At 34.4% G+C, this 13,257-nt stretch overlaps 1 protein-coding gene and 1 long non-coding RNA gene across 2 annotated transcripts in view; both read left to right on the top strand.

Annotated features, from left to right (window-relative positions):
• LOC143246787 (uncharacterized) overlaps nt 1-1,916 on the top strand; it is a 55,085-nt gene extending 53,169 nt beyond the window's left edge. The window contains exon 3 of the long non-coding RNA XR_013026162.1: nt 1,657-1,916. This is a non-coding gene — a long non-coding RNA (uncharacterized LOC143246787). The remainder of the gene's footprint in view (nt 1-1,656) is intronic.
• A 4,950-nt stretch (nt 1,917-6,866) lies between these two features.
• The window catches only part of LOC143246785 (cell adhesion molecule Dscam1-like), a 76,012-nt gene continuing 69,621 nt past the window's right edge, over nt 6,867-13,257 (top strand). The window contains exons 1-2 of the mRNA XM_076493937.1: nt 6,867-7,000; nt 8,058-8,375. Coding sequence (XP_076350052.1) covers nt 6,943-7,000; nt 8,058-8,375 — 376 coding nt within the window. The 5' untranslated portion in view covers nt 6,867-6,942. The remainder of the gene's footprint in view (nt 7,001-8,057; nt 8,376-13,257) is intronic.

Raw genomic sequence — 13,257 nt, 5'->3', positions numbered from 1 at the left:
ACCATTAGCTGTTGGATTTTTTTCAGGTAGATTGTAATATCCAGAACGTATTGTGGGAGTTATTACCACAGATATTATGACTTTATCGTGACGACTGGGATTTAACATGGATTTCGCAAATAATTTTTAATAATTGTTTTATGTTAAGTTCATTATTGTTCATAATGCTGATTTTAATCGCCTGTTAGTGTAAATAATAGTATTGAAAATATTTATTTCACTATATTGTGCTTGATACTACTACTATAAATGACCGTAATATGTGGGACCAAAATAATACTTAAAATGTAGCGTCATCTACTGAGTGGAACCGAAAACAATTCATAAAAACAATATACCCCTTTCATATTCAAGACTGAATTTTATGGTATGTGCAAGAATCATTTCTTTATCACAGAATAACGTTTTAAATAAAAGTATTCTCCTCATAACAGAAACACGATTTTCACAAGGACTGTAGTGAGGGTTTGAGTATATCTTCATTCATGTAAGTTATGAACATAATATTAAAACAACTAAGTTCTAAAAAAAAATCATTTTTGCAATAAAAATATTCACATAAAAACACTACAGTTTATATCAAAATATTCACATAAAAACACTACAGTTTATATCAAAATATTCACATAAAACAACTACAGTTTATATCAAAATATTCACATAAAAACACTACAGTTTATATCAAAATATTTACATAAAAACACTGAAGTTTATATCAAAATATTTACATAAAAACACTACAGTTTATATCAAAATATTCACATAAAAACACTACAGTTTATATCAAAATATTCACATAAAAACACTACAGTTTATATCAAAATATTCACATAAAAACACTACAGTTTATATCAAAATATTTACATAAAAACACTGAAGTTTATATCAAAATATTTACATAAAAACACTACAGTTTATATCAAAATATTCACATAAAAACACTACAGTTTATATCAAAATATTCACATAAAACAACTACAGTTTATATCAAAATATTCACATAAAAAACACTACAGTTTATATCAAAATATTTACATAAAACACTGAAGTTTATATCAAAATATTTACATAAAAACACTACAGTTTATATCAAAATATTCACATAAAAACACTGCAGTTTATATCAAAATATTCACATAAAAACACTACAGTTTATATCAAAATATTCACATAAAAACACTACAGTTTATATCAAAATATTCACATAAAAACACTACAGTTTATATCAAAATATTCACATAAAAACACTGCAGTTTATATCAGAATATTCACGTAAAAACACTACAGTTTATATCAAAATATTCATATAAAAACACTACAGTTTATATCAAAATATTCACATAAAAACACTGCAGTTTATATCAGAATATTCACGTAAAAACACTACAGTTTATATCAAAATATTCACATAAAAACACTACAGTTTATATCAGAATATTCACATAAAAACACTACAGTTTACATCAGCACAAACTGAACACATTTCCAGTGCAATACCTCCCAGAAAAATAGTTCCTTTTAGAAAACTTTCACTTCTTAAATTTTTTTCAATGAGGTTATATACCGTGATTAGTGTTTATACCAGTACTAACAGTCGTCCATGATGCAGTGTTTCTCTTATTTAACACTAATTTTCAAATTATTATTTTTCCAAAGGAGAGAGGGCACTACCTGCATAAAGAAACGGACTCCCAGTACCTATCGATAGTTTATAAGACACAATTAACCCAGTGGATGTATCCATCCCGTGATATTTCTAGTCTATTATTTTACATTTAAATTAAAACTTCCTACAGAAATTAAATTCTCAATATTTAAAATTTTATTTCGTTTCTGTTTATTCAAGCCTATTTGTTTAAAAATACATTAAATACCTCAATATGTGGAATTTGGGTTGTGACAAATTGGAAACGATTTTAAAACTGGATAAATATGACCTAAAAACTTTGTTCTATCAAAATGTATGTAAAATAAAACTTGGAAAGTGTATGTAAAATAAAACCTGGAAAGTGTATGTAAAATAAAACTTGGAAAGTGTATGTAAAATAAAACCTCGAAAGTGTATGTAAAATAAAACTTGGAAAGTGTATGTAAAATAAAACCTGGAAAGTGTATGTAAAATAAAACTTGGAAAGTGTATGTAAAATAAAACCTGGAAAGTGTATGTAAAATAAAACCTGGAAATTGTTTACTTTGTGATATTAATTTTTTATTAAATATGTCATTCGTTCCTTTACAGTACTTATCTTATTGTGTTAGAGTGTTGAATCTAGGGTTCTTATTATGTTAAAAACGAAGATTAGATATCAGTTTATACAATCAATTGTGCTTAACCGTAAATAGTAATTTGTGGTATAATAGACTATTCATTGTTTGTTAACAAATATTCATAGAAACTTCATAAAATTAGATTCTTTTTTCGTTTGTTTTGATGAATTGAGTATCAAGGAAGGTGATATATTACCTGGATAAAGAACGAAGATCAAAACTCGCTAAGTAAAATACATATCAAACAGTTGCACAATACAAGTTGCACATTAATCAATGTGATGCATTGTGAATAAAACATCAAATAATGTGAAAATGTTTGTTTGTTTTTGAATTTCGCACAAAGCTACTCGAGGGCTATCTGTGCTAGCCGCCCCTAATTTAGTAGTGTAAGACTAGAGGGAAGGCAGCTAGTCATCACCACCCACCGCCAACTCTTGGGCTACTCTTTTACCAACGAATAGTGGGATTGACCGTCACATTATAACGCCCCCACGGCTGAAAGGGCGAGCATGTTTGGCGCGACGGGGATGCGAACCCGCGACCCTCAGATTACGAGTCGCACGCCTTAACACGTCTTAACAAATTGTTTATTTCTAAAAATATTGTTTTAAGTAGCAAAGAACTTGAAAGTTCAGGCCCCCTGCTCAGTACAATTAAATATATGTTTATTCCTTCTAATGTATGGTGTTAAACTACAGAGGACGCCATATTTCAGGTTTCTTACTAGTTAAAATTAAATATATGTTTATTCCTTCTAATATATACTTTTAAGTAGATGAGAGCATCACAGTTAAGGCCCTCTACTAGTTATAATTAAATGTATGTTTATTCCTTCCAATGTATGATTTTAAACAACAGAGGGCGTCACATTCCACATGGAAACAAAATAATGATTTATATGTGTACTCACTATTAGCACCTCACATATTGATCACAGAAACATTAATATGCTACACATTAATATACTACACATTAATATACTACACGACTCACCCACTGTCACTACCTAACAAGAACAATAGAGCATTCCAGAGAATAAAACTGAATATATGTTACTTCTATCAGACGTAAGAATATTCTATTACACTAAGCCTTCTTTCATTCGATATCTTCAAAAGCCTGTACTAGAGGGTCGAGTACGTTTGTTTGAAATATGTTAATCACCATTTCACGTGACAACTTTAATGGCTAGAAAGTCTCGGATGTAATAATTTGTACAAGAATTGTAGTATTATATTCTTTGGCGTTTCGTAGCAGCCATTTTCCGACACAAAATATTGAAACGTTCAGATGATTTTAAAAGTGTTTAAATTTCGTATTTTGAGTTTCTAAGACGGGTATACCCCTTGTATTTAATAGAAATTATTTGAAAGCAAGAAATGTGAATTAACCTAGGACACCTGGACCATTTACAAAGACAGGTGAAATGAGTCATATTCCAGCCATATTAATGAAAGTGCGACGTCTTGTACCAGACAACAGTCGCAACATAACTGATACACATCTTGATTTAGAAAATAAACTAACAAAGTATTGTTCTATCAAGATAAGACCTTCACTCGTAACCGTCGTTTAATCAAGATAAGATCTTCACTCATAACAATCGGTTCATCAAGAAAAGACCTTCACTCATAACAATCGGTTCATCAAGATAAGACCTTCACTCATAACAATCGGTTCATCAAGATAAGACCTTCACTCATAACAATCGGTTCATCAAGATAAGACCTTCACTCCTAACAATCGGTTCATCAAGATAAGACCTTCACTCCTAACAATCGGTTCATTAACAATCGGTTCATCAAGATAAGACCTTCACTCGTAACAATCGGTTCATCAAGATAAGACCTTCACTCGTAACAATCGGTTCATCAAGATAAGACCTTCACTCGTAACAATCGGTTCATCAAGATATGACCTTCACTCATAACAATCGGTTCATCAAGATAAGACCTCCACTCATAACAATCGGTTCATCAAGATATGACCTTCACTCATAACAATCGGTTCATCAAGATAAGACCTCCACTCATAACAATCGGTTCATCAAGATAAGACCTTCACTCATAACAATCGGTTCATCAAGATAAGACCTCCACTCATAACAATCGGTTCATCAAGATAAGACCTTCACTCATAACAATCGGTTCATCAAGATAAGACCTTCACTCGTATCTCAAACAGTTAAAGAAGCAAAGTTTTTTTCATGCTATTCAATTCCATATCACTCTTCTTAAGAAATATATGGATTTTTATGTCATCTGTCATCCTCATGCATCACATGTATTAGGGGAATGAAGACTGTTTGTTTGTTCTTGACATTACTATATTTTGACGAAAACTTTTGAATTGTAACTACACAATCAAACTATCAGATATAGCATGACCATTGTAACTACATTGTCAAACTATAAGATACACCATGGCCATTGTAACTACAGTATCAAACTACAAGATACAGCATAGCCATTGTAACTACACCGTCAAACTATCAGATACAGCATGACCATTGTTACAACACTGTCAAACTATCATATATAGCATGACCATTGTGACAACACTGTCAAACTATCAAATATAGCATGACCATTGTAACTACATTGTCAAACTATAAGATACACCATGGCCATTGTAACTACAGTATCAAACTACAAGATACAGCATGACCATTGTGACAACACTGTCAAACTATCAGATATAGCATGACCATTAACTATACGGTCAAACTATCAGATATAGCATGACCATTGTAACTACACTCTCAAACTATCAGATATAGCATGACCATTAACTATACGGTCAAACTATCAGATATAGCATGACCATTAACTATACGGTCAAACTCTCAGATGCAGCATGACCATTGTAACTACATTGTCAAACTATAAGATACACCATGGCCATTGTAACTACAGTATCAAACTACAAGATACAGCATAGCCATTGTAACCACACTGTCAAACTATCAGATACAGCATGACCAATGTAACTACACTCTCAAACTATCAGATATAGCATGACCATTAACTTATACGGTTAAACTATCAGATGCATCATGACCATTGTAATTACACTGTCAAACTATCATATGCAACATAGCCATTGTAACTACACTGCCAAACTATCAGATATAGCATGACCATTGTAACTACACTCTCAAATTGTCAGATGCATCATGACCATTATAATTACACTGTCAAACTATCAGATGCAGAATGACCATTATAATTATACTGTCAAACTATCAGATGCAGCATGACCATTGTAACTACACTGTCAAACTATCAGATGCAGCATGATTATTGTAACAACACTCTCAAACTGTCAGATGCAGCATGACCATAATAACAACACTCTCAAACTGTCAGATGCAGCATGACCATAATAACTACACTCTCAAACTATCAGATGCAGCATGACCATTATAATTACATTTTCGAACTATAAGATACAGCATGGCCATTGTAACTACATTGTCAAACTATAAGATACACCATAGCCATTGTAACTACAGTGTCAAACTGACAGATACAGCATGGCCATTGTAACAACACTGTCAAACTATAAGATACAGCATGGCCATTGTAACAACACTGTCAAACTATAAGATACAGCATGGCCATTGTACCTACATTGTCAAACTATCAGATGCAGCATGACCATTAAAACTTCGCTGTCAAACTATCAGATGCAGCATGACCATTAAAACTTCGCTGTCAAACTATAAGATACACCATGGCAATTGTACCTACATTGTCAAACTATCAGATGCAGCATGACCATTAAAACTTCGCTGTCAAACTATCAGATGCAACATGGCCATTGTAACAACACTGTCAAACTATAAGATACAGCATAGCCATTGTAACTACACTGTCAAACTATAAGATACACCATGGCAATTGTAACTACATTGTCAAACTATCAGATGCAGCATGACCATTGTAACAACACTGTCAAACTATCAGATACAGCATGACCATTGAAACTACACATTTTAGGCGTTATCTATACACCTGTCTATCATGTTATAGTTCAGGTGTTAATTATACATCTTTCTATGATGTTATAGTTGAGGTGTTAACTAAACACCTTTAAATCAGAGAGGATTTGACAGGGTTCGAACTAAATAAACTATGCATTAATTATAAACAAAATCCATTTATTTAACTTAAGATAAACTGCTTAAACTGACCAATTTTAGCTGTTGATTAATACGTAGATGTAGATAAATGGAACATACATTGTTCCAGATACGTTCCTATACTTCATCAATACGTAATAATCTGGTAATCCAGTTGAAACAGCTGATTGAGAAACACACTCTTCAACCAATAGGTGAGTTAAATAAAAATTAGGCTTAAAGTGGTTGATTAGAATATATTTAAAATTTTCTTTGAAGAAGTCATTCATTTTGACCTAACAGATGTGAATGGTTAATCAATACGTTTTTTATTTCATCTCAAGTGAAAAGTGGTAGCACGTGCTATTAGTTTACACACAAATAATTTGCACAACCTGCCTTTAACTCTGCTTCGGCGTCATGCGCAGTTGATTTCTTCAGCACAACGCTGCCACTCTCAGAGACTGGGCGTCCTGTATGTCAGAAGTCCTGTTCATGTGTAGACATACTTTTAGTTCGTGAGACTCTAGAAGTTCGTTTCGCTCGTCATGAGAACTGACGTTATTACAGTGTTAACTTGTTTGGTCTTCTGTTCGCTTGGAGGAGGTAAGAGAAATAAATATTGAAAATTGGGGTTGTTAATTCCGTTTGGAAGTAAAGATCTTTTCCACAGCTTAAAGTACATGGATACGCGAAACCTGGTGTTACAATTTATTATTCAGCTAAACAGCTGGTTATATATATAATGTTTAATTCAAGTTCTTTATCAAAACGAAAATTTCGCTAAAGGAAGATGACGTAAAGATGTCCTCTGTCTTTTGATTGGCTAATTTTGTTCCCTCAGACTAATTTTGCTAAATTCACGGCTCATCATTGGAAGATAAGTTAATATACTACAATAATGATATTTTATACAGTTCTAATGTATGGTTTTATTCATTTAATTATGACGTAATTACAATAGTGATATCTATACTTCTCTACTAACGAGGTAAGTGTAATGAATATGTCTCAGTTGAAACTACAATCATCCCTAATGTCTCAGTTGAACTATAATTATTCACGAGGTTTAATATGATACTAAAATTGTTTACATACACATGAGATCGAATGGATCATCTATCAAAATTGCCCATCTTTAAACTTTCAAAAAATATATGCCACAGAACGTATAGTGACCGTCACTCTGCGAAATGGTAATGAGGTATTACAAACCACGTTGGTTCAGTCAATACTTTAAGGATATTTCTTCCAGAACAGACAGTAAGAAAAAACATATGGAACTAGTTATGTCAGGTCGTTCAGAACATAGTTCAATGTAAAGAAATACAGGACCTCATCCGACAATATTCACATCAATAATTCCTGGAGGCAGCTTTTAAAAGTCACGCAAACTAAAGGATAAGTTCATTCCATTAAGTCAAAACACGATGTGTCACACTCAGTTATCACACATACAATAAGTAACATTAAGCTCAGAAACAATGTCTCTCACTTCGTTATCAGAGATACGTTAAGTAACATTAAGTTCAGAAACGAAGTCCCACACTCAGTTATCATAGATATGTCAAGTTACTTTAAGTTCAGAAACGAAGTCCCACACTCAATTATCATAGATATGTCAAGTTACATTAAGATACAATGTTTCACTCTCTGTCATCAGTTTCCAGGAAAGTTGATGAACCGTTTCCAGTCTTCACAATGGAACCGCCGAGCTATGTACCTTTTCTCAATTCCACTGGAATGGTCATCTCTTGCTCTTTGGCCGGACCTCCGGCGCAAGTAGTGACCTGGAGTAAAGCTGATGGTTCGCCTGTTACAAATATTCCTGGATTACGATACATCCGATCGGATGGAGCTCTTCTTTTTCCACCTTTCGGAGCAGGAGATTATAGACCGGAAATACACAGCACCATCTATCGGTGCATTTCTCGCAGCATATTTGGAAGTTTAGGATCAAGGGATGTCCGTGTGAGAGGAGGTAAGGTAGTCAGAAGGTTAAATATCTAACGTAAAATTTAACCCTAACTTTACAATATACGGTTTATTTTCAAAGTGTTCAGTGATTAACTTCAAATTTATTGTTTATAGCTTAGAATGTTTTAAATTACGCATCATGCGTTTATAATACTGTTTGTTTGTTTTTAATTTCTCGCAAAGCTATACGAAGGCTATCAGCCCTACTTGTTCCTAACGAGATGGAAAGCAACTTAGTCAACACCACTGTATGAACGACACATTAGAACGTCACCAATAGCGAAACGGGGAGCATATCAGGTGACAGGTTTCGATCCCACTACCGTACACTTCAGGTCAAGTGGCCTAACCTTTCTAAATAAATATAGTTTAGAACAGCATTACAACTCGAGAATTCAGCATATGAAGCAGGGTGCGGTTGTTAGCGAGGTTTTCATTATCACTGTTGGGGATCAGGTTATGATACAAGAAGAGCATCCGTTCTAGGGACCGTCTCTGTGATATAACATTCTCGGTATTTACTGTTGGGGATCAGGTTATGATACAAGAAGTGCATCCGTCCTAGGGACCGTCTCCGTGATATAACATTCTCAGTATTAACTGTTGGGGATCAGGTTATGATACAAGAAGAGCATCCGTTCTAGGAACAATCTCTGTGATATAACATTCTCAGTATTAACTGTTGGGAATCGGGTTATGATACAAGAAGTGCATCCGTCCTAGAAACCGTCTCCGTGATATAACATTCTCAGTATTTACTGTTGGGGATCAGGTTATGATACAAGAAGAGCATCCGTCCTAGGGACCATCTCTGTGATGAAACATTCTCAGTATTAACTGTTGGGGATCGGGTTATGATACAAGAAGTGCATCCGTTCTAGGAACAGTCTCTGTGATATAACATTCTCAGTATTAACTGTTGGGGATCAGATTATGATACAAGAAGTGCATCCGTCCTAGGGGCCGTCTTCGTGATATAACATTCTCAGTATCAACTGTTGGGGATCAGGTTGTGATACAAGAAGAGCATCCGTTCTAGAAACCGTCTCTGTGATATAACATTCTCAGTATTAACTGTTGGGGATCAGATTATGATACAAGAAGTGCATCCGTCCTAGGGACCGTCTCCGTGATATAACATTCTCAGTATCAACTGTTGGGGATCAGGTTGTGATACAAGAAGAGCATCCGTTCTAGAAACCGTCTTTGTGATATAACATTCTCAGTATTAACTGTTGGGGATCAGGTTGTGATACAAGAAGAGCATCCGTTCTAGAAACCGTCTTTGTGATATAACATTCTCAGTATTAACTGTTGGGGATCAGGTTGTGATACAAGAAGAGCATCCGTCCTAGAAACCGTCTCCGTGATATAACATTCTCAGTATTAACTGTTGGGGATCGGGTTATGATACAAGAAGAGCATCCGTCCTAGGAACCGTCTCTGTGATATAACATTATCAGTATTAACTGTTGGGGATCAGGTTATGATACAAGAAGAGCATCCGTCCTAGGGACCATCTCTGTGATATAACATTCTCAGTATTAACTGTTGGGGATCGGGTTATGATACAAGAAGTGCATCCGTTCTAGGAACAGTCTCTGTGATATAACATTCTCAGTATTAACTGTTGGGGATCGGGTTATGATACAAAAAGAGCATCCGTCCTAGGGACCATCTCTGTGATTAAACATTCTCAGTGTTAACTGTTGGGGATCGGGTTATGATACAAGAAGTGCATCCATCCTAGGGACCATCTCTGTGATATAACATTCTCAGTATTAACTGTTGGGGATCGGGTTATGATACAAGAAGTGCATGTGTTCTAGGAACCGTCTCCGTGATATAACATTCTCAGTATCAACTGTTGGGGATCAGGTTATGATACAAGAAGTGCATCCGTCCTAGGAACCGTCTCCGTGATATTATATTCTCGGTATTAGCTGTTGGGGATCGGGTTATGATACAAGAAGAGCATCCGTCCTCGGGACCGTCTCCGTGATATTATATTCTCGGTATTAGCTGTTGGGGATCGGGTTATGATACAAGAAGATCATCCGTCCTCGGGACCGTCTCCGTGATATTATATTCTCGGTATTAGCTGTTGGGAATCGGGTTATGATACAAGAAGTGCATCCGTCGTACGGACTGTCTCTGTGATAGGTCATTTTCAGTATCATTGTACAGAACCTTTGTCTTCTGCATATCTGTCATTTCCCTCTGTGATCACCCTGCACGCAATGAGAAAGTATGTAATGTATTATACTTCACGAGCTCTGCCACGCCCTGGCTGTGTTGAATTTACTAATGACAAAAACCTATGATACAACTGTATTATCCAGGATATGCAGATATAGGGTTATCTCGCTCAAAACAACACAATTAATAACAAAGGCCTATGTTTATAGTTGTAATATCTGGGATACGCAGAGATAAAGTTACCTCACTTAAAGTAAGATTTTATAAATGAGAACGTACTAACATTACAGCTGTATCATCTAGGATATGCAGATATGCTTTCTTCTTTCAGAATAAGACAAGTCAGTTATATGCGTTTCATATAAATCTTCAGCAATGATAAATGATATGAAACTAACACACTGTTGTATCGTTATGAAAATAGTCCGAATTTCCCTGGGGTGTTGTCAAATATAGTGCGTGACGTCACCTTTCTCCTCTTATTTCAGGCTACTTGACACTAAACATTTTAGCTCAACAATTATGCACATTTAAAGTCATTAGTATTTGACGTTGAGAATTTGTACGCCAGGTATTGTAGCGAGGAAATGTTTCTATACGACAATGTAGTTTATTATGTACGATCGATATTTCAAGTTAACAACATGTACCTCGAATATTCACTTATTACAAATATCCACCAATGTAAAAACTTTGTATGCGTTTTGAAACAGTAGATTTCAAAGGAAATGGACATGGTTTTCAGAAGTGCACGTGTATATAGTTTTAAAGAATGACTTTAATTTAGTCGTACGAGCAAGACTGTAGGAGATAATAGCATTAATTGACATGTTGCGTGGACTTTATAGTGTGATTTCAGCTCCTTGCACTTAAACCCTACATGTACGTGTATTTATACGTATGGATTTGCAGATAAATGTGTGTTTATATATAGATATTTGTGTACTTGTGGATGTATGTTTACATTTATATATGTGAGAATAGTTGTGGATATATGTGTGCACGTGAGTGTATACGTATGTATGTACATGTATGGGCACAATGAAAGTTCTACTAAAACCAAAGGACCAACTTTGGTCTAAATAGCGTTTGAAACCCCTGGTGGTATGTTGTTTGCTTAGAACAGTAGAGCGCTGCAGTGAAGCCATCTTTTGTATGACAATGTACACAGTACTGGCTCGGATTCTGTTTTCCATTCCAATAGAACTTAGTTCGCTTGCTTAGCAGTTAAGTTATTTGACGAGTGTTGACTTTCGTTAGACACGACGAGGCCCCGAGGACGCTTCCTGTAAAAGATCTAAGCTCGAATTTCTGGTACGGCAAGATGTAATGAAATCAGACCAGCACAATGTGCAATAAGTTAAAAACGACACCCATTCTGTCTGTTTGTTTATCCTAAATACGGTGACGTAAACTTCCGTTAAAGATCATGCGAAAGAGTAAAGAAAAACATATAAAGCTGCAATTATTAATATTGTATAGAAAACAAGAAACGAAACGTTCACATAAAGCTACAATTATTAATATTGTATAGAAAACAAGAAACGAAACGTTTTCTTAACAGTACTGTTCTTTATTCTGAAAATATACATTAGCAGTACAATGGAGTGACGTAATACGTAGAAGAAAAATGTATTAATCTTTAGTACTGTATACGTGCTAAAAGTACGCTGTAGTGAAATAATACGTAATAAGAACTTAGTAGTGTTTAGTACGGTATAGGTGCTAGAATACATGTCTGTCGTTTCAAAATGCTGCGTTCTGCCTATGGTTATTACGTTATGTTGCTTAGCAACAGCAGTATGTGTTTTTTGACTATTGTATGATGATATAAAGTGGTATTTTTATTATTATAGGATATTATAGAGGGCTTTGTTTATTGTGTGATGTTATACTATTTTTAAGCTTTTATGTGATGTTATAGAAATGTTTTTACAACCTTGTATTATTGTTAGTTTACATACTTTGATTAGACAGCGAAACTGGAAAAAGTATTTATCGATTTCTTAAATTGATAAATAGCCTTAGTTGAAATGATTTTTCTTGATTTTACAAATCTTGTAGATAAAGTAGCAAATGGTTTAATTAAGAAATCATTTAGATCTAAAGTTGACTTTGCGTTTTTCTACATATGATTGCACACTGTCTTCAATTTAGGCCTAACTTCAAAAAATACTATATTAGGCTTACTTATCACATCATGATAGAAATAACTAACACCTTAATAATTATATTTTTATACGCGGTTAACGAGCATTTCTAAGATTTTGAGTTCTAGAAAGAAAAAAGAAACACTTTCCCTGAATTTGTATGAATAAGTGTTAATTACGATTGTAAAGAATTGTATGCCATTCGTTTCTAAGCAAATTAGATTGAATACAGTATTTGGGTCCCTATGCAATGGGTAATTCTTGCCACTGGATTCCCCCAATTCATAAAACCCAAATATTCTTGTCAACAGTGAATTGTATTCAGTATAATTTAATTAAAACTGAACAGAACGCAATTTTCCTTATTGAAATGAATTGACGAAATATGGTTATAAATGCCTCCCTCCTTAGACAACCACGCTGTATATATGTTAAATTTGATTTGTTTTGAATTTCGCTCAAAGATACACGAGGACTATCTGCGCTAGCCATCCCTAATTTAGTAGTGTAAGGCTAGAGGTAAGACAGCTAGTTATC

This window comes from Tachypleus tridentatus, chromosome 3 (assembly GCF_004210375.1).
Source record: "Tachypleus tridentatus isolate NWPU-2018 chromosome 3, ASM421037v1, whole genome shotgun sequence".
NCBI lineage: Eukaryota > Metazoa > Arthropoda > Merostomata > Xiphosura > Limulidae > Tachypleus > Tachypleus tridentatus.
This window is presented reverse-complemented; position numbering and strand designations above follow the sequence as displayed.